General features: G+C 44.5%; 1 protein-coding gene across 4 annotated transcripts in view; it reads right to left on the bottom strand.

Annotated features, from left to right (window-relative positions):
* IGF2BP2 (insulin like growth factor 2 mRNA binding protein 2) overlaps nucleotides 1-15,403 on the bottom strand; it is a 170,597-nt gene extending 155,194 nt beyond the window's left edge. For all 4 annotated transcript variants that reach the window (XM_004577725.4, XM_058662188.1, XM_004577724.3 and 1 more), the window contains exons 1-2: nucleotides 15,151-15,403; nucleotides 13,409-13,469 (exon numbers count right to left, since the gene is read on the bottom strand). In XM_004577725.4, the coding sequence (XP_004577782.1) occupies nucleotides 13,409-13,469; nucleotides 15,151-15,328 (239 nt within the window). In that variant the 5' untranslated portion in view covers nucleotides 15,329-15,403. The remainder of the gene's footprint in view (nucleotides 1-13,408; nucleotides 13,470-15,150) is intronic.
* Between the last annotated feature and the right edge of the window lie 5,041 nt (nucleotides 15,404-20,444).

Genomic DNA, 20,444 nt, shown 5'->3' on the forward strand with positions numbered 1-20,444 from the left:
TAATTTACTAAGCATCCATAATCTAAGAATCAGAAATCCAAACGCTCCAAAATCAGAAACTTTCTGAATACCAACATGACACAATTGGAAAACTCCACACTGGGAAAAGTTTATGCTGAAAAATTTTAAAATATTGTATAAAATTATCTTCAGGCTATTTGAATACAGTTCACATGAAACATAAATGAAGTCTATGTTTTGGGTTTTATCTCATCTCCAAGATCCCATCAGGTGTATTACAAATATTCCAAAATCAAAATTCAAAAACATTTCTGGTACTAAGTACTTTAGGTAACAGATATTTAACCTATATATGAAAATATACAAGTTTAATTCCTATATATATTCTTATTTAATTGTAATAATAGGATAGCTGCTAGGGTGTATTAGTTTTTACCATCCAACTAAGTTTTTCTTCTGTGATTCTTAGCAGATTTTCAATTCAATTTAGAATTCAGAGAGAAATACCGACAGGGAAAATTCTACTTTCAAGAAAGCACATTGCGGGCTCGGCAGCGTGGCCTAGTGGCTAAGGTCCTCGCCTTGATCCCATATGGCCGCTGGTTCTAATCCCGGCAGCTCCACTTCCTCTCTATCTCTCCTCTTCTCAGTATATCTGACTTTGTAATAAAAATAAAATAAAATAAAAAAAAAAGAAAGAAAAAGAAAGCACATTGCGGACCCGTCAGCGAGGCCTAGCGGCTAAAGTCCTCACCTTGAAAGCCCCGGGATCCCATATGGGCACCGGTTCTAATCCCGGCAGCTCCACTTCCCATCCAGCTCCCTGCTTGTGGCCTGGGAAAGCAGTTGAGGACGGCCCAATGCATTGGGACACTGCACCCGCGTGGGAGACCCAGAAGAGGTTCCAGGTTCCCGGCATCGGATTGGCGTGCATCGGCCCGTTGCGGCTCACTTGGGGAGTGAATCATCGGACGGAAGATCTTCCTCTCTGTCTCTCCTCCTCTGTGTATATCTGGCTGTAATAAAATGAATAAATCTTTAAAAAAAAAAAAAAAGAAAGCACATTGCATCTTCTAAGAATTGGTCTGTCCTTATTTCATAAAAAAAAATTGCAAAACCGATTCTGGTTCCACCAAATCTGCAATTCTGCTTCCCAATGCTCATTTTAAATCCCACTTTGTATTTTAAAGAAAGTTCATACCCAAAATGCCCATGAAAAATATTTTGTTCCACTAAGGGCAAGGATTTAGTCAATAATTCCAAGAAAATCCATTTGCAAAAAAGCAAATCTTTCTACCTTTGTTCTTCCCCTTTGGTTTAAAAATAAAAAAGAAAAAAAGCAAGAGGAAAGAGGGAGAACAAACAAAAGTAGATTACTAATGACACCATATGGCTTCAATTTAAATTAATTCATTAAAAATACTTCAAGAGCAGCTATTTCAAGGCATTCAAGACGTATCTGTGGATTTAAAAGAAAAAAAGACAAGACACAAATACCTTGAGACCTCAAGCAGTTAGAGTTCCAAAGACCACCACTCCAAAACGGAGCAGGACCTACCTGTGGAACCATTTGTGTCTAACACGAGGGAAGCCTCATTTGCCACTCTACGATACTTTACCCATACCACAGATGATTTCCCAGCTCAAGCTCTCCAAGGCATATGCCTTCCCTTACCACTAGAAAGTGATTACTAATGAGCTATCTCATATGCATGTAAGTTATAGAACAAAATGATATATTTAAAAAATGCTACTTTTAACTGTCAGAGTCATTTTTTGCCTTTCTGTTGTTGTTGTTGTTGCTGTTGTTTAAAACGTTGCCTTAAGCAATTTGCAGTTTTCTTTAGTTTGGCCGTAACTGAGTATTTACTGTACTCATAGTCCAGGAGCAGAATCCATATGGCTTTCAATGTCTTTAAGTTAAATACAAGAAAGCAGAATAATAACCAAAGCACTTTGTAATTGGATTTTCCTACTACTAACCTCTATACTTAAAAAAAACATTTTCCTTGTAGCGGACATTTAAAAAACATAGTTCAAGCTTTTATTTTTAAAGTGTTTGTCAGACATGAGAATCAAATTTCTTAGAAAATGGATTAAAACATCTAGAAAAGATTTAATGTTTAAATGATGAAGGTGTAATTTACATTGATATGAAAATGTTATTCCGATTATATGAAAATAGAGGCTTATTTTTTCTCATGTATATGAGTAATGCAGCATTACCTACAAAAACTTAGAATGTCACATATTCAACACATGTACATTCTATGTTTACAAAAACTATTTTAGGTGGTTCAATAGAAGAGAAACATAATGAGCTCATCCCACAGAGATAAAATATTGAGTACTGTATAGTGGAACAAAACAAAACAATTATTCCAACAAAAGTAGATGAAGGATAGTTGCTACAACAGAAACCTAACTTAATTTAGGGCTTCCAAACAGCTATCATTAGATAACAGACATACTAGTTCATCCAGTTTATCAAGAGAAGGATTTTACCCTCTTGCTCATAGACAAGCCTAAGAATTTTAAACATAATGGAAAAGTACCTCCAATACCACTTCCTAGCCACTGCAGATTTTCAAAGGACAGAGACTCACACTGGCAACCCATGAGCCAGAAGGAACCCACAGCTGGGTCCCTGCGGAGCTTCACAGCATCTACAAAAATGTCTATGTTATTATCAGTGTTTCTTAATTTGCAGATCAAGCCTAAGAATTCTGATTTCTGCTTTCTTTTGAAAAGTCAGGTTTGGGAACACTGGCCTTACATTTCCAGCCAGCAGTAGCTGACAAGAGCCAACTGACAGGCTCTCCCACCTTCATGCCCCAGAAGCCCTTCTGCCATCACTTATTCACGGCACCTGCAGTCCCTAGACTCGGGTAAGGACACAACTACCTCTGTTAACATTTACTGCAAAAACTGGATGCATGAGAGGAAATCATCCCCCTCTGCAGACCAGCCTGCGGGAAGCAAAGAGAGCAGGACTCTGAGCCAAGCATCAGAATTATTTGGGGGGCTCTTCAACAGCGTGAGAAATTATGGAAGAAAACTGTTTTCTTAACTTAAAAAAAAATATCCTATTTTTGAACAAAAATCATACATATAGGACAGTTACCAGGGAAAGTATTAGAGTATAAAAACAGTTCATGTCCCATCTGATCAGTTGGACATTCATTTCAAGCAGCTGAAAATGTTTAAGATTACCCCTGCACTGAATGGAACCTCAACACATACACAAAAAACGAGGGCTCCCCTCCTTGAAGAAGGGACAGGAAGGCCAATTTGTTTGGAGCTCCTGAAGCCAAAACGTGTTCTTAATGGATGAGTTTCACATCCCTATATTCACACTCTTCCAAGTCAGTTGAATCTAATGGCTCTGCCAAGAACTGGACACAATGATTGGCCAAGAAGTTCCTGGGAAGGTCCCCCCAAAGGGCAAGCATTGTGCTGTTCAGGACACATGATTCTGCCATATACAGTTAGCTAAGCAAACATTTTTTTGCTGAAAGGCAGGTGCCAGATGGAAGGCCATTCCTGGGGAAGCAAAGGCAGAGTCTAAACTATCCTCAGGAAGATTTCTGGATCTACTTGAGGCCTAAACAAGAGTGAACTCAGTGTCTAGAGTCCTTTGCTCCAGGAGATACATGGAAACCTTGGTAAACAGCAGTGAATGTGGGGAAGAAGCCAGGCTGGGTAACACACATCCATGTCCTTCCACTCAGCATCTTTTGAGAATCCCACAATTCTGGGCAGTGTTAAAAACACCACAGTGGGTAAATAAAAGATGTGACTTTGGCCTGGAACATTTTAAAGTAGGCATTAACACCTTGACCACAGACATTACATGTGAACAAAATCCACAAAGCAATTTCAATATCTAAATTCTTGTTTTGAAATCACACGTCAACCATCAATACAAAGGTAAATGAACCAATTCTTCCCTGCTAAAATTGTTACAAGGTAAAAATAATTCTTTCGCTACCAGTCACCTTTTCTGGGTTCTCTACAATGGTTAAAACAAATACCTTTTTAACTTACCTACCTCATAAACAAATTGCTGTCTCCTCAATTTCAAGTAATTGAGCACCAGCATCTTTGCTGCATCAAATATTTTGTAAAGAAAACATAAAATGTGTAAAAGCCTTTAAAAAATAGCCAGCTAAACAATTTACTTTTTTTTTCTTTACTCCGTAAAAGGGAGAATAAATCCTACATTCTGAAATACTGCAGCTTCCAATCTGATATCTCCAGATCTTGATTTCATCATCTGTAGCAATGGCCCAATTCAGGGAGTTTTAAAAAGCTTAACAAAATCAGTGTCCATGGATTTGAAGACACTACTATCAGTTTAAAAAGAAAAGGAAAAGACGCCAGCTGGAATCAGGAGAGCGGCCAGATTATTTATGCATCCACAAAATGTTTTCTATCCTTTAATGGCTTAAAAAAAAAAGAAAGATGTTTTTCTTTTACAAAGAATAAATACAATTGTGCTTCAGGAGAGTGAAAAGAAATAAAACCTAAACTCTCAGCACTGAGAAATTCCTTCCCCAATTTTCGTCGACCACTGACAAAACCTACAGGGTTTGACCCCCAGCAGCATGGAAGCGTGCGTGTGCTGCACATTCCGAGGAAGCGTATGCCACAGAACCCATACATTCCAACACATTGAGCAAGCACACACACGCTTCCCTGGCTTCCCCACACCTCAGCCAACCCAACGAGGGGCATCAGGGCTGCAGGCAGGCCTGCACACCAGGCACTGCCCTGGCAGCGCTTCCCAGCCATCCCCACGGAAATATACAAGAAAGAAAAGACAGAAAGTGGCCAGTACAGAGCCTCACAGAAATGCAAAACCTTCTGTGGAGCAAGCCAGCCACACACTCACAGGGTTTTTAAATGTCAAATAACAGAACAAGTTACGGGAGCCTCCCAGTCCTGCTGTCACCATTGGAACCACTTCCTGTCTCCCATAGGCTAATGGTGAGGAGCAGGCCCTCCCACATCTCTGGAATTAGAGAATGCACCAGCTCACCGTGAGGTCCATTGGCCCCGTGACATATGCTCTGTGGCTGCCTCTTTCCCCATTCTGTCTTTCTCCCTGCCTCCTCAACCCTCCATCTTTCTTTCTTCATAATCAAATACGGTAAAGCACACTTTGTCAGTGTATAATACACTGGCATCATCCTTCATCATCCACCTCTGAGTTTCTCCAAAAAAAGAGCATCAAGCATTTTACTTCAAGATTTCATCTGTACAATGAGGAAGAATCACACTTGCTCTGTCCACATTGCCTTGTTAAGCCCCCAAAGCTCAGGAGGAATTGAGAGGCCCCATGTAGCCAAGCGGTACAGAAACCATCCAGCCTGGCCCTCACACGCACTCCTTAACAAGTTCTGGGCTTCACAAAGCCTGCCCACAGAATCCGAGCCACTCTGCATTGATACCATAAATTGTGAAAACATCTTTTCAGAGATCTTAAGTCCTGTCAGAAGTTTGTGACTGGGAAAAGTAATTATTTTTATCCCTTAATAACAAATGTTATGAAATTATGTTCCAATAAAAAAAATCATCTCTGGATCTAGAAGAATGCCTATTACATACCTCATTTCACTGGTAGTATACCTTCAATCATGTTTGATTGAACAAAAAGTTACAAATACATAAGGTGCTTAAAGTATTGTATCAGGAAGACACAAGTAATGTTTCTGCTCCTCATGCCATCACTTCTCGTGGGTGAGAAAAATGTAACATTTTCTAATATAAGGTGATACATTTTATAAAAAGTAATACGTGAGAATTCACAATTTTCCTTTGACATTTCAGGTCCTAAACAAAAGAGCTCACATTTTTTGTCTCCCTCACCCCTACAATATAAGGGATCTAAAAACAAAATGTTTGGCCCAAAACAGAATACAGATCCATTTTCTATAGTGCATAGAATTTCTTTTAACATTTTTCTATCTTCACATAATTACAACCACCTCTACTTAAAGGACTACTTCAGGAAAGCTCTTCAAATAATCACTAACATTTTAATTGATTTTTCAATTACATTAAATTAATACACAGAACTTCAGCCCAAAGGTTTTCCAGCATCTGTTACGAACACTCAAATTTTGTTTCTTGTTCTAGGTTAGGAAGAATATACAAAGGTTCTACTTCTCTCAGTTCATTCATATCATCACACTTTCCTCCTCTATTACTGCAGTGCTGATGACAGCAAGGACAATACCTTAGTCAGGGAGAAGGAGGGGCCATTTAGAGTCTCACCTGTCTGAGGGATTAGGAGGATCAAGCAGAGGGCCAGCTCCAGCACCTAGCACCTAACAGCTACTCTGTAGGTTACATTCTCTCTCCGTGGGAAATTCAGCACCCCACTCTGCACTGTACTAACCTGATGACATGCACAGCAAGTTGGAAATAAAGCTTTTTTCACATTTTTTTCTTGGTTATTCCTTCTCCTTTCCCTCCCCTCAACATGACAATCAACCAAAGTTCAAAGAAACCAGAGAACACGAGTGAGAGAAGTTTACAATGAAGGAGAAAATAAGCTGCACAGCACAGGCTCAGTTACTTAGCGCAAGTTTTTCAAGTGATTCAATCGTGAAGAAAGAACTCTGACAGCCTGATGGAGATCACCTCCATTCATCCTTATGCCACCCTCACAGCAAAGGCAAGAGACCCTGCCTCAATAAAATGTGAAGCAGAGACAGACCCTCTCTGGGGCCAATCTGGGAAAGACCTGGCAGAGTCTACCCAGGAAACAAAGCACAACACAGTCCCCACCTGCTTACAAGGTGCTGGCTGAAACCTGTGGAGAACCCACCAAGGGATTGCATCAACTAGTTCACGCAGTGCTCACCACCACTGCACTCTGCCTGGTCTGCCTTGGCAAAGTTACATTTTCTAACACAACAGCAACAGAACACAACCTGCTTAGGTATCCTCCTTTAGGCAAGAGTGGTGAAGCCAGGAGGCAACACAGCTTTTTTGTTTCCTTTTTTCTCCTAAAAAAAAAGGGGGGGGGTAACAAAGTACAGATCCCCTGACCATTCTAAGACAGTCAATTTACAAATCTATTTTACTGTATATCCATTGCTCATGACACTTTGTGAACCCTAACACTTGGGCTGACTTTAATTAAAAAAAAAAAGATGAAGAGGGGGTGAGCAGGGTGGTGGAAGATGTTAGAGCAAGAAACGAAAAAGCTTGGAGTTCTAGCTCTATTACTTAATAATCATGTTGCCTTGGGCAAAATTATTCAACTTCTAGTCTGACTATTCTCACCTGAAAAAAGACAATATCAATTAAAAAATAAATTATTACTTACAATAAAATTACTTGTTGAAGAGGCTGGAATGGCATTAGTGTTGTATCAACTTGAGCTCTGGGAACATAAAAATGCAGCTCCCTGTGAAGCCACTGTGTTACTCACACATCAATACATGGCACCAGGAACACATACATCCAAAGTTAAATCTTCCCTCTAAGACAAAATACACATTTCTGGATGTATTAATTATATGCCTATAAGAAGAATGAAAACACTCTCATGGCAATGTACCCTACAAAATTTCCCAGTCATTAGATAAATTTCTTACAATACAAATAAATATTAGAACTCTACAACATGTATCAGGACTTTTTGTTTGTTAAGATACAGATTTTATTTATGAGATGTCCTTGATAGTAAAAACAACAGGAAAATCCTAATGTTCATATTTTAAGAAATAAGCTGTAGAACTGACAAATACTCAAAAGGACAAGAATACACAGACAAAACGTATCTCCAAACTGGAAGCAATATCCATGGGAAATCAGAGGTCTGGGGAACAGATACACAACTGTCAAATGATGAACCTAAGGCTAGCTTTTAGACTTGACTGCTCCTAATGCAAATGCATCCATTTTCATGGGTCTACTTATTCTACCGCAATATACCATCAAACACTAAACCAAATTAAAGAAACAGCTCCCGTAAACAACCCTCACCCCCATCAGCAACCAAAGCAACAGACTCTGAAGCTCTCTACAAAAGAGAAAATGTTCTTCACTATTTCATGGAGAGACCAGACTAAAATCCATAATCAAAACAGGAAAAGTAAAACCTTAAAAATAATGCTCTGAGCACTCTGCAATTTTGTTGCCCAAAATAGAACCCATACCGTCCATGCCACCAAATGAAAATTACAAGTTTGTAAGCATGAAGGAGAATTATAAAGTCAGAGATTGAAAATGCTTTAATGGTGATAAACAGGAGCAAAGGCTATCTTTACTGGTAGGTATTTGTTGTTTGAGCACTATTTCTAAAATGGCACAGCTCTGAATGACTACCCACACTAATCTGAACTTGAATCTGAATATAAGGGCAAAACTTGATCAACAAATTATCTGGGCATATATATTTTTAGACAAAACTTTCCTACCCCTCAAATTAAGATGTTCATCGTAGCTTTTAAGAGATTATACTTTTGACTAGAAGTTTCAGAGTAAAAATTTCTAAATAATTGATTTAGCCAAGCCTTACTATTCCCTAAAACAAATCACTGAAGAGTTTTGTAATGTTTAAAATATAATTTAAAAATTCTATCATGAAATTAATAATTCAACTTTTTAAACGACCTTCAAAGAAATTTCAACACTACGCTTCTAACAAAGTGATTCACTCAGAGGAGGATCTGTGTTATGCAAATTAGCACTGGCTTCTAAAGTATAGAATTTCTAAACGAAAATGAATATTCAAATCTTGAGTTTTCTGACACTTATTCCACAGCTTATCTCAGACTTCACAGAACCGCTTCTGAGAGGAGACATTCAAGCTAAAAGGAAGCAAGAGTGGATTTTGCATTGGATGGTAGTAGGGTTCCCTGAAAAGTCACCACAGGTGCCTGTGAGCTGCCGGTGCCTCCCACAGGACCATCGCAAGGAACTCTGTATCACTCAAGGCCATTTCACAGCACTGGGTTCCTTTAGTCACAGCTTCCATCACTGATTTTCATTAGCCTTGTTAGTACTGAAATTCGCAGCAACTGTTACTTAATGAAAGCTCTCCTCTTGATTCTTAATACCATCTCAGAAACTACTATCCCCCACAAAGCCCACATACACATTTGCACACACCCCACTGAGTCACAAAAGTGACACACTTAGCTTCCATAATATTCCCTTACAACTCAGACCGATGGCTCATGTTCTTTGGAGGGTTTCATGAGCAGATCTGGAAGAGTGATTCAGCCATGGACAGCAAACATTTAGTAAGCTGTAAGTATCAAATATAAATAGCTCCTGTAGAAATCTGGCTTTCATAGTTTTGACTTTTAATAAACGCATCCAAATTGCTATTTTTACATGTAATTCGGTATCATTTACGTTCCTCCCTAATCCAATACTTTTAAAAAATTCAGTAACCTCCATTAAAAAATGTGTTCACTCAAAAAACTGAAATGCTAATTCTGATATAAAATCAGTTCTAAATTGAAGTCTATGAAAAGCACTTTAAAAGTTCTTAAGGAAACATACTTTAGATCATTATGTATAAAAAGATTTTGTACAAATATTACAAATCTTCCCTCATCTTCTAATAAATAATAATCAGATTAACAGAGTAAAAAACAAAAATTCTTAACTATCTCTTACCAGTCATCTTCTAGCCAGGCATAAATACCAGCAAACATGATGATTACTGAAAAGCATAACTTGGCAAATGCACTACAATTTTGCTAAGTTAATTTTTAGGGTTAATGTCTAGGTGTTTAGTCATTAAATGTTTTTTATAAATTGTTACACTACAATTTAAAATTGATAAGCTTGATGAATTAGAAAACATTTTGATACACAGACTTTTGCTAGTTTTTAATATCTAAGGCTAAAAAAAATCAGATGACCAGCCTTTTAAAATATAAACTAGAATTATAAATCTACATCATCACTTAACTGACCAAATTATTATTTATTATTTCTGTTTAACACTTATCTCTTCAAGAGAACTAAAACATGCAATTCTCTATGGTATTTCCTAGAGTCACATGAAAAGATCATCAAGCTTTCAAAAAATGGTAAACTAAAGTTCCAACTCCAAAGCCAAATGAAAAGTAACCTTATAGTGTGATGTCACATATTTTTGTTTTAACATATATTATATCCACACATGCAGTTTATACAATTAAGTGCTAGTATTCATTCCTAACTCAACAAATGCTTGGAACAGGAAGCTACCATATGACTGTAAGTAAAAAAAAGTCTTTTCTGTTTCTAGAAAATAAAAATTGATGCAGCAAAAGCCTTTGTTAGATGGATGGCTTGAGCTGGATGCTTTTTTTTTTTCTTTTTGGTATTTAATTCAGCTATACACAATGTAGTACATACAAGCAAAATACAATTGAGATACTGTTTTCTTTAACATTCCTATAGGAGACCAAATTCATTTGCATTGGAGAACACAATTACTGATTTTTTAACTCATGAAAGACAAATTCATAGCTTTTCCCCTACACTACCACATACTGTTCACACTTCTCAGTGAAAACATACCCAACATGTACTAGTTACTTCCTAGAAGTAGGCAGAAATTACATTTTTCAAAGTTTTGTTTCTCACAGAATCATTCAACTTTAGATACAAAAGTACATCCAAGCTTCCACATGTCTTAGCTCAAAACAATTTATGCAATATGTGTGTGTCTGCATATATATTTATTCACAGTAAACTTCCATTAACACCAAAAACCAAATTTCTTTCCGGGAAATTTCCTTAACTTTTTGCAGCATTTTAAAGGTTACAAGTTTTCCTCCTTTTAAATAAATCTTTGATCTTCACAGATTAGCAAGAAAATCTATATAGAAAAAGAATGACCCAAATATTTGTATTCAAAAAAGACTGAAACCAACTTAGAATGAGAAATAGATTTGCACTGAAGAATAAAACATAAGTGGCAAAAAGGAAAAAAGTTTATTTTTGAGTGACCCTAAGGGGAAAAAATGGTATCTAGTTTGACTATTGTAATAATGCACACAAAATCATCATGTAGCAAAAGATTCTACTGGTAGGTAAATGGCATGCCAATAATTTCATAATCTAAGATTTAAAAGATCTTCTTCCAAATTATCATTTGCTTTAGGAAATCTACTTGGGACAAGTAAAAACTGATTCTTGAGAATTCAGTACAATATAAAGAAAATCAGCACTCAATTATTGAGTGAATTTTCTAAGCAAACAACTAATGAGGATGAGCTGTTCTCATTTTCCTCTTCAAGCAACATAAAAGTCATATACAGAACTGACTTAATGCCCACCAATGTACTCCGAACTTCTTAATTATAGCAGAAGTGCAACCAAAGAACACCGAAACAGTCACCACCTAACATAGAAGCCATGGTTTCCAATGTCACAGTACCCGGGGTTCTGAAAGCCACCAGTGTGGTGGTGCCCAGCACAGGAGACAACACTGCTCACCCCAAGAGTCTGCCTGTAGTATATAGTACCAGCCATCAGCTAGCTCACCCTCAGCCTGCGATGCAAGTAGCTAATTTTTGCATTTTAAACTAATAAAGGAAAAGAGATTAAAACCACCCAATCAGTAAGGGCTCCAGCAGCAGCTTATGCATACATTTGGTATGTTAAACATCTTCAGAGTAGTGAATCACACACAGCACACTGAATCTACCACTTCAGTATTTCATATCGCCCACATGTCCCAAAAAAACAAGGACTCATGGAGCTCTAGGAATCCGAGATTGCTCTTTTAATTTGATATTCACAACGTGGGACATGCCTCTAATTCTGAACTTTCACACAGCAGAACAAAATTATTTAAATGACACTAGAGCGCACAGCAAATAATCTCAACATTTTAAAAGAAAAAGCTACCAAGTAGTATAGCAAGTTATAGATGTTAATAAATTTGGATAAACTGGCATTTCACTTATAAAAAAATTAAATAGTGTACATTCCAACGTGAAATAAGACATCAATCAACTCAAATTAAAATCCGAGTGATTTTTTACTCACTAGAACCCCAAAAGGATTTGCAAAGGCTACCAAGTCAAGAGGATCAGAGCTTTGTAGAACACAATGCATCAGGTATTAGAGGCAGTTCTTTCTAATGTTGTTAAATATAGTTATTAAATTTTAAGTGTGTGGGGTAACTTAAATTTACAAGAAATACTTGTATCAGAAAGCTTCAACTTGTATTTCTCAAGCAAAAAAAAAAAGCTATCGTTTTAAAGTATATGAATTTAGAATACTGAAAGTCAATTAGTCACACAATACATCTTTTCCAACAGCAGGAAGAACTGCAAAATCACAACTCTTACCTCTTTTTTTAAGGTATTGAGTAGTTTTCTGATGTGTCACAAAATGAATTGCAAACAGAAGACATTCTACTGCCTCAAATAAAGCATATCTGGGAATGTGCACATGCGCTTTAAAATTGCCTCCAACGACACATTCAGGCATTTATAAAATCAAGAGTTTCTTGTAGACATCCTGATTATACTCCTATCACAAGCTGCAAAGGTGGAAAGTCTCAGCCTCTCCAATTCAGCAACTCCATGACTAATGGTGGAGAAATGTATGTGAATGGGATATAAACTAAGCTACGCCACAGAAGAAAAAAAAATACATATCAGAGTGAGTAATAAAGGGCCCCCATTTAAAGTCCACAATCAACTTTAAACAAAGATGTTCTCCCCCCTCCGGTTAGCAAATCACTGTGGGGAAACCCAGGGTCCAGAAAACGTGTTACTCCTTCCTTAACAACCAGGCACTTAAAGGTAACTGCAGATTCCACAGCGGCATGTGTTCAGCTTCAAACGTTTCTTAAAAAACAACAACAAAACGCTGAGAAGCCACACTCAGCTGCCCCAGTGCCTTAAAAAGTCTGGCTTGTAGCAAACAACCCACTTCTTTAGATTGCCATGCAAAATACTGAGCTCTCCCTGAATTACCTTATGATTCCCCCCATTAAACTATCTAAAAAAGAAAAGTAATTAATCGTGAAGTTGAGTTGGGCAATTCAGCTGACACAGTAAATATTTACTCTTTAACATCTCACAGGAAGTCTTGACAAGCATTTGTGGCCATTGTGCTGGGGGTGAGGGTGGGAGTGGGAAGTAGGGGGATGGGGGATAGACCCTTGTGGATAAACAAGTGAAGGGGCCCTAGCGCGAGTGAACGTGGCCAGTGGCCAGTGTTCGCCACTCCGACCCCCAAATAGGCATCAAGTGCAGTAAACACCTTATATAATGAAAGTAAAAAATGTAACTTTCTAAGCCATGTGCCTCCACTAATAACACAAGCAAAAGCTTCTTCTTAAAATTTATGAGAATATTTATATGCACATACATATACATAGGAACACATTTCCAAAACCTGGGTATTTTTGTTTTACTTATACGTAAAGCCAATCGCAAAAGAAATTTAAAAAGCAAAATGTATTTACCTTAGCTTTTTAGAGACTGAGTAATCAACTTCCATGATTTTCCCATGCAATTCCACTTTACCTTTAAAACAGAAATTAAAGCACTCAGAACCTTCCTCGGCTCCCACCCACGGGGGTCTAGGAGGGGCAAGCACGGGAACTCCAAGCTCCGGCTCCGCCTTCGGGCGCCCTCCAGGGGTCTCCTGCCCCGGCCCGAGCTCGGTTCCCAGCGTGTGCAGAAAGGTGGGCGCCCCGAGTCTCGGGACGAAGTGGGGAAGGCGGCTGCGAGCCGGGATCCGACCCCAGGTAGAGCCGTGGGTGGCATTACCGGAAAAACAAATTTAATAAAGAGCGGCGCCAATTTGAAAGGATGAGCTCATATGAAACTCAAGCTGCAGGGCTGGCGCGGCCCCACTCCTCTCCCGGCCCCCACCTCTCTATTCCGCTACCCCGCGACCCGCGGGCTCCGCCGCGCTCTCCTCTCTGGCCCTACGCTCCCGGGGGCCCCGACCCGGACCCCGCCGAAGCCCCCCAGCATCCCCACCCACCCCCAACACCCGGGGTATGCTGCCGACAGGAGCCGCGTCCTGCCCGCTCCTGGGTGTCAGTCACCTTGGCCTCCCCGCCGCGCCGCCCCGCCCCCACCCCACGCGCCCGTGGGGAAGGGGAGCCGGCCCGGCCGGGGTTCGGGGGCGCGGGCCGGGGGTCGGGGGGCGAGCGAGGCTCCGAGCGCCGCCGGGTGCGGGAGGGCGAGTTGCGAGCGCGCGCGCCTGTGTATGTGTGTGTGTGTGTCGCTCTCCGTCTCCCGTCTGGGCTCCGGCGCGCTCGCGGGCCCCCCGGCCGCCTCTTTCCCGGTTCTCAGCCCGGGCCCCCACCGAGTTGAGACAGGGCACCTCGTAAAAAGGTGCTTCTGGCCGAGCGGGAGGCGGGGGGACGGGCGGCGGAAAGCCCCCAGCCCCGAGCTCTTCTTAATAAAATCGGACAAAAAATTCAGGGAAAAATAGGAGCGCTTGGGAGACTAGCAAAGAGGGGACTGGGGCTCGGAAGAGGACCCACGGAGATGTGGTGCCGTCCTGCGGGGGCTGGACGTGGAGAGGGGAGTCCCGAGACCTCAGAGGGGTTCACCAGGGTGCCCCCCAAGGGGTCCCGAAAGCGGGGGGCAAGGAACGAGGTGGGGAGGGGCTGGAAAGCAGAGTACGGCTCTGCGGACGCCTAAGGGCGAGAGGTGCGGGGCACGAGGCAAGGGAAAAGAGATTAGGTCCGGCCAGGGGAGGAGGAGGAGGTGTGGGATTTGAGGAGAGGGTCCCAGACAAAGGTGGGGAGTGATGGGAAGGTCAGGGCAGTGGGGGTGACCCGGCATTCCAGGAGGGTGGGGGTGGGGAAGCTTCGGAGAGCGGCTCGGGGCACCAGGAGGACGAAGGGGTCTCCTCCAGAGTGTGGGCAAGCCCCCGGGACCCCCAGAGAGGCGCGGGGAGCACCCCTCGCTGCGGCCCCGAGGGCGAGGGGATGAGTCCCGGGACTCGGAGGGGGGGGCAGCGGAGAGAGGAACGGACTGTCCCGGGAGCGAGCAGGCAGGCGGGCGGCCGGAGTTAAGGGTCTGGTGCGTGGAAGTGAGCGCGGGGACGCCGGAGTCCCCGCCAGGCGCCGCCCGGAGGGGTCGGCCTCGCTCCGGGCGCCGTCCCGGCCTGAGCCGGGCGAGGCTGGGGCGGTGGGGCGGTGGGGCGGTGGGGCGGTGGGAGGGAGGGCAGCGCCGGAGTGCTCACCCGAGAGGGTCTCGATGGCGCGGATGGCCCAGTTCTGGTCAGGGTAGTCCACGAAGGCGTAGCCGGACTTGAGCAGGACCTGTCCCGCCAGGGGCAGCTTCCTGTCCCCGAAGAGCTGCCGGAGGTCGTCGGCGGTGACGGCGGGGCTCAGGTTCCCGATGTAAAGCTTGTTCATCATCCGCGTCTTCCCCGAGAGCCCGTGGCTCCCCCGGCCCGGTACCCGGCGCTCCTCGCCTCCTCAGCTGCCCTCGTCTCTCTCCTCCTCCGCCACCCACCCCCACCCTCACCCTCAGCCTGGCTCCCCCCACCGCGGCCGGCCCGGCCCGCCCGGGGGCAGAGGCGGAGGCGGGGACTCGGCGCGGCTGCCTCCTCGGGGCAGAGTCCCGGGCCGGGCGGCGGCGCGCGGACAAAGCGCTCTCTCTGCCTCCCTCGCTCCCTCTCAAGGCGGTGGCGGGAGGAGGAGCAGCGGCGGGCGGCGGCAGCGCACCCCGCGTGTGTCTGTGTGAGAGTTTGTACGGGCGTGTGCGCAGCCGAGAGCGGCGGCGAGCGAGCGCCCCCTCCCCCGGCCCGGCGCGCCGCTGCGCCCCTCGCCTCGCGCCCGCCGCGGCCAGCCACTCGGGGTTACCTCGCCCCTCGGCGTCCGGCGGGGCGGAAAGGGGGGTCACGGCTTCTGACGGGCACGCCTGCGAGTGGCTGGGGGCACAGGTGGGAGCGCACGATGTGCGGTGGACAGAATGCTGGTGGGTGGCGGACGCGGAGGGGAGCGGCCCGGGACGAGCGGCGCCGGGAAGCTGAGGGGCTGCGAAGGCGCGCCGAGAGGGGTGTGCGCAAGGTGGACCGGATGTGGGAGCGCAGCTGCCGGGCCCGTGGCAAGGTGTGTCTGCGAGGAGGTGAGTGGCGAGGGCAGGCTGCGAGGCTGCAACTTTGGCTCTGGGTCGGCAGACATCGGCGCCCTGCGCGGTGCGTTCGCTAGCTCGGGGACTCGCGTCCGCTCCGCGGGGCGACCGAGCGGCGTCGGCGGTGTGACCGCGACTCCGGGCCTCAGTTTCCCGACCCGTGAGGAAAAGGCGAGAGGCCAGGGAGGAGGAGGCGGGCGGCAGCCTGGCCTTAGCAGCTGCTCCCTATTCTGGGAAGCGCCGAGGGCTTCCCGGGCGGCCGCTGCAAGAAGCCAGGTGGCGGCGGGTGGGGAAACGAACGCGGCCGGGGGAACGGGCGCGCGCTTTACGGGACTGCGCGGCGTCCAGGGTGGCTGGAAGCCGGGGCTCTCAGGCTGTATAGTACAGTTCCCAGAGCCTTGTTTCGAAGGCCGGGAGAGGAAGGAGGTCCCTCCTGCGTGACGGAAGCTGGAGGCAGGGTTGGGATGAAAGCAGTCTCCGAGCCCCCTCGGAGTCCGACTGCCTGGCTGGAGGTGGACTACCATTCCAGCACTCGGTTGGGAAGCCTGGTGGTTAGAGCCTGGTCGCAGCCGGTAAATGCAATTCCATGCGCGAGAGAAAAAGAACTAAATGGAGAAACGGCTGAGCATCCCTGAGTGGCCTCACGAGTGTTGGTGGTTTGATCGGGATTTGGTGAGTTTTGTGGGGACAAGGGTGTTGCTGCGTGGAGAAGCTGCAAATGGAGGGGCGACATTTGGCTTTCCCCAAGCTGCCCCGTGCACAGCGTGGAGGTGATGCTGGACTTTGTGTTTGCTCACCAGCAGACACAGGTGATTCTCATCCGGCAAACACAGCTGCGGAGGATAACGGGCTCTTCGGGGCCGCGCACCTTTCTCCCTTCTACCCCAGCTGAGCAACCTGGGGACCTTCCAGCATCCCTGAGCCTGGATTCCTTCACTTGTTAAAAGGAAGGAAGGGACGGGCATTTGATCTGAACTGAAATTAAGATGCCAGAACCGCCTATGAGACAGAGTGCCCGACTCTGAGTTCTGATTTCAGCTCCTGCTAATGCAGAGCTTGGAGGCAGCAGATGGTGAGAGCTCAGGGTAGGTGGCTGCCACCCACCTGCGAGACCAGGATTGAGCTTTCGGCTCTCTGCCTAGCCCAGGCCTTTGTAGACATTCCACAAGTGAACCCATGCATGGGAGCCTATGTGCTTGCTCTCTTCCCTTCTTGCCTTGCTTTCCCTACCCTCCTGTCCTCAAATAAATAAGCAATGTTTTAAAAAGGAAAGCAACAATCCCACAGGGCTGTTGTGAGGGCTATGTGACAGATAAGGCCAAGGGCACGGGACACACACACACACTGCTTTTTTCTTTTCTTTGCCCGAGAAAGTCATGAGCTTAAAATACTTTAAGAAAAAAAAATAGTCATCTTAGAGTCCCTGATTTACTCCCCAGACCCTAGCAACAGTGGACTCAGCCAGGCTAGGAGTCCCTAGCAGGAGGCAGGTGTCCCAGGTGTGTGACAGAAGCCCACCTACTTGAGTCACCTTTTGCAACCTCCCAGGATACACAGGAAGCTGGGATTAGAAGTCCAGATAGATCTCAGACCTTGACATTGCAATATGGAGTGCAGGTATTCCAAGCAGGTCTGGGATACAGGCCCTCCAGATGGCTGATCCCAACAGCCACCTCTAAAATACTTTGGGGGGAGAAGATTTTGAATAATTAGTCCAGAAGAGAAGATATTATTGATACCCAATTACCTAGGTTCTCACTTTTGTTTCATACATTCGCAGACTTCCTCCTCTCTAATGAGGAATTGATTTTTACTGCGCTGGAATTTGGAATGGACTTTGCCATTATTTTTCAAACTAGTGAGTAGGTTAGCTCTGTATACCTCCCTTGTAAAATGTAGAAAAGAATCACAGATGAAACCTACTTGTTTTGTGCATAAACCTCAGTAGAAGGGGAACTGTCTAAAGATGATTTATACAGACACCCCAATGCATAGTCATTTTTAAAAAATAGACTTTCATAAAATGATTAATTGATTGGAAAGGCAGAGGGAGAGGGAGAGAGCGTATGTTAGATCCTATCCACTGGTCCATTCCCCAAACAGTGAGGGGTGAGCCAGGCTGCAGCCAACATCCTGGTCTTCACAGGGGAGGGGCAGGGGTCCAGGTACCTTGGGTTATCATCTACTTCTTTTCCAGGGACATTAGCAGGAAGAGGGATTGAAGAGCAAGCTGGAACTTGAACTGGCACTTCAACATGAGAGGCCAGCGTCGCAAGCAGCAGCTCAATTCACTGTGTCACAACAGCTGCCCGTTTGCTCATGTTATTTACAGTAATTTAAAACTGCATGTTGTAAAAGACAAGAGAGTGGCAGAGAGTTGATCTAGTTCCTCTCTGAAAAGTTAGTAAAACTGTTTTCTGTTGTACTATGTTTTCAGACATGCTAATTATTTGGTCCTACTGCAAAACCACAAACATTTTCACATGCATGCTCTAGTGGGCAGCAGATGTAATTAAGGATGCTTGACGGACATGGTTTCTCAGGAGTTCTTACCCTGTTTGACCAGTAACGGTCCAACTTTTTTTCTAAGAAGCAACTGCTGCTTCTCGTACTCCGTGTCTTCTGTCCCGTTGGCATTTTATATGTAGTGGGTGCTGCAGAAAGAGGTCAGTCCTGTGACAGAGGACAGTTTTTCTCCAGTGCTGTGGCTTGCAGCATCCATAATTTCTTATCTTAGATGTGGAGTTGCTTTGTCATATAACTGGGAAGAGGTTGAGACACCTTCCAAGACAACAGGGGACAGTCTCTCCATGTTAAACCAGAAATCCAAAAGTCATTGCCTCTGTGTGACAGCACGTACCTCTTACCTGTTTGTTCCTGAGTTTTCTTTCCCAGAGAGCTGAAGTGAAGGTCACTTAGAGCTCTGGGTGGATCTGGAATCAGTTTAAGCCTAATTAAAAGTTAAGATTTTAGAAATGGTTGACTGAGGCCAGACATTTGAAGACATTCTTATAGTATATGTTACTTTTTGCTCTGGTTTTATTAAGACAAAGCATTTCTATCTTCTGGTTCACTCCCCCAAATGCCTGCAATGGCCAGGGCTGGGCTGGATTGGACCAAAATCAGGAGGCAGGAAGTCAGTCCGGGTCTCCCACGTGGGTAGCAGGAACCCAGTCACTTGAGCAGTCACTGCTATCTCCTAAGTCTCCATTAGCAGGAAGATTTGGGACCCACAGCTGGGACTCAAACTCAGACACTCCAACATGAAACATAACCAACAGTTGAACTGCTAGGCTGAATCACTGCCCTGAGCCCAGGGCGGTAGCCTAGTGGCTAAAGTCCGTGACCTGCATGCTCTAGGATCCCATATGGATGCCAGTTCATGTCCCAGGCATCCACTTTCCATCTTGTTCCCTGCTTGTGGCCTGGGAAAGCAGTCAAGGATGGCCCAAACCCTTGGGACCCTGCAGCCACATAGGAGGCCCAGAAGAGGCTGCTGCTTTGGATGAGCTCAGCTCTGGGCATTGTGACCACTTAGAAAGTGAATCTTCCTGTCGGCTGGAAGATCTTCCTGTCTTTCCTCTCTGTCAATTTGACTTTCCAGTAAAAAACAAAATAAGGGCCTGGCGGCGTGGCCTAGCAGCTAAAGTCCTCGCCTTGAATGCCCCGGGATCCCATATGGATGACGGTTCTAATCCCGGCAGCTCCACTTCCCATCCAGCTCCCTGCTTGTGGCCTGGGAAAAGCAGTCAAGGATGGCCCAGGACTTAGGGACCCTGCACCCGTGAGGGAGACCTGGAGGAGGTTCCTGGTTCCCGGCTTCGGATAGGCACGCACTGGCCCGTTGCGGCTCACTTGGGGAGTGAATCATCGGACGAAAGATCTTCCTCTCTGTCTCTCTTCCTCTCAGTATATCCGGCTTTCCAATAATAATAAATCTTTAAAATAAATAAATAAATCTTAAAAAAAAATCACTGCCCTGGTGAGTGATTTAAGTATGTGTAACCTAGCTCTATTTTAGCAAGTTGAAGACAGTGCAGATTCTTGTAATTTCCCAGTTGATCCTTTCGGGCGGGATGGCGGTACAGTGGTTGAGACAAGATTTCTTATCCCACTAAGGAAAACTGAAGCATACAAAGGCAGAAGAATTTCTTCAGAGTCATCCTGATGGCTTAAAACACCTGAGAAGTGCATTTTGGCCTAAGTATTCCTGAAGCAAGAAATCTTCCTGCTGAATTTTTGTGACTGGAATGTTGCTATCCATTACAGTGGCCTTAACCCTTGGAATCTACCAAGCAACAGTGGAAATCATTGCTCAAATGACACTGGTGTCCAGGATAACCAATGTTTCCAGACAGTGTTAGAAAAAATAGCCTGTTTATTGGAAAACTGAGGCAG

This window comes from Ochotona princeps, chromosome 3 (assembly GCF_030435755.1).
Source record: "Ochotona princeps isolate mOchPri1 chromosome 3, mOchPri1.hap1, whole genome shotgun sequence".
Classification (NCBI taxonomy): Eukaryota; Metazoa; Chordata; class Mammalia; order Lagomorpha; family Ochotonidae; genus Ochotona; species Ochotona princeps.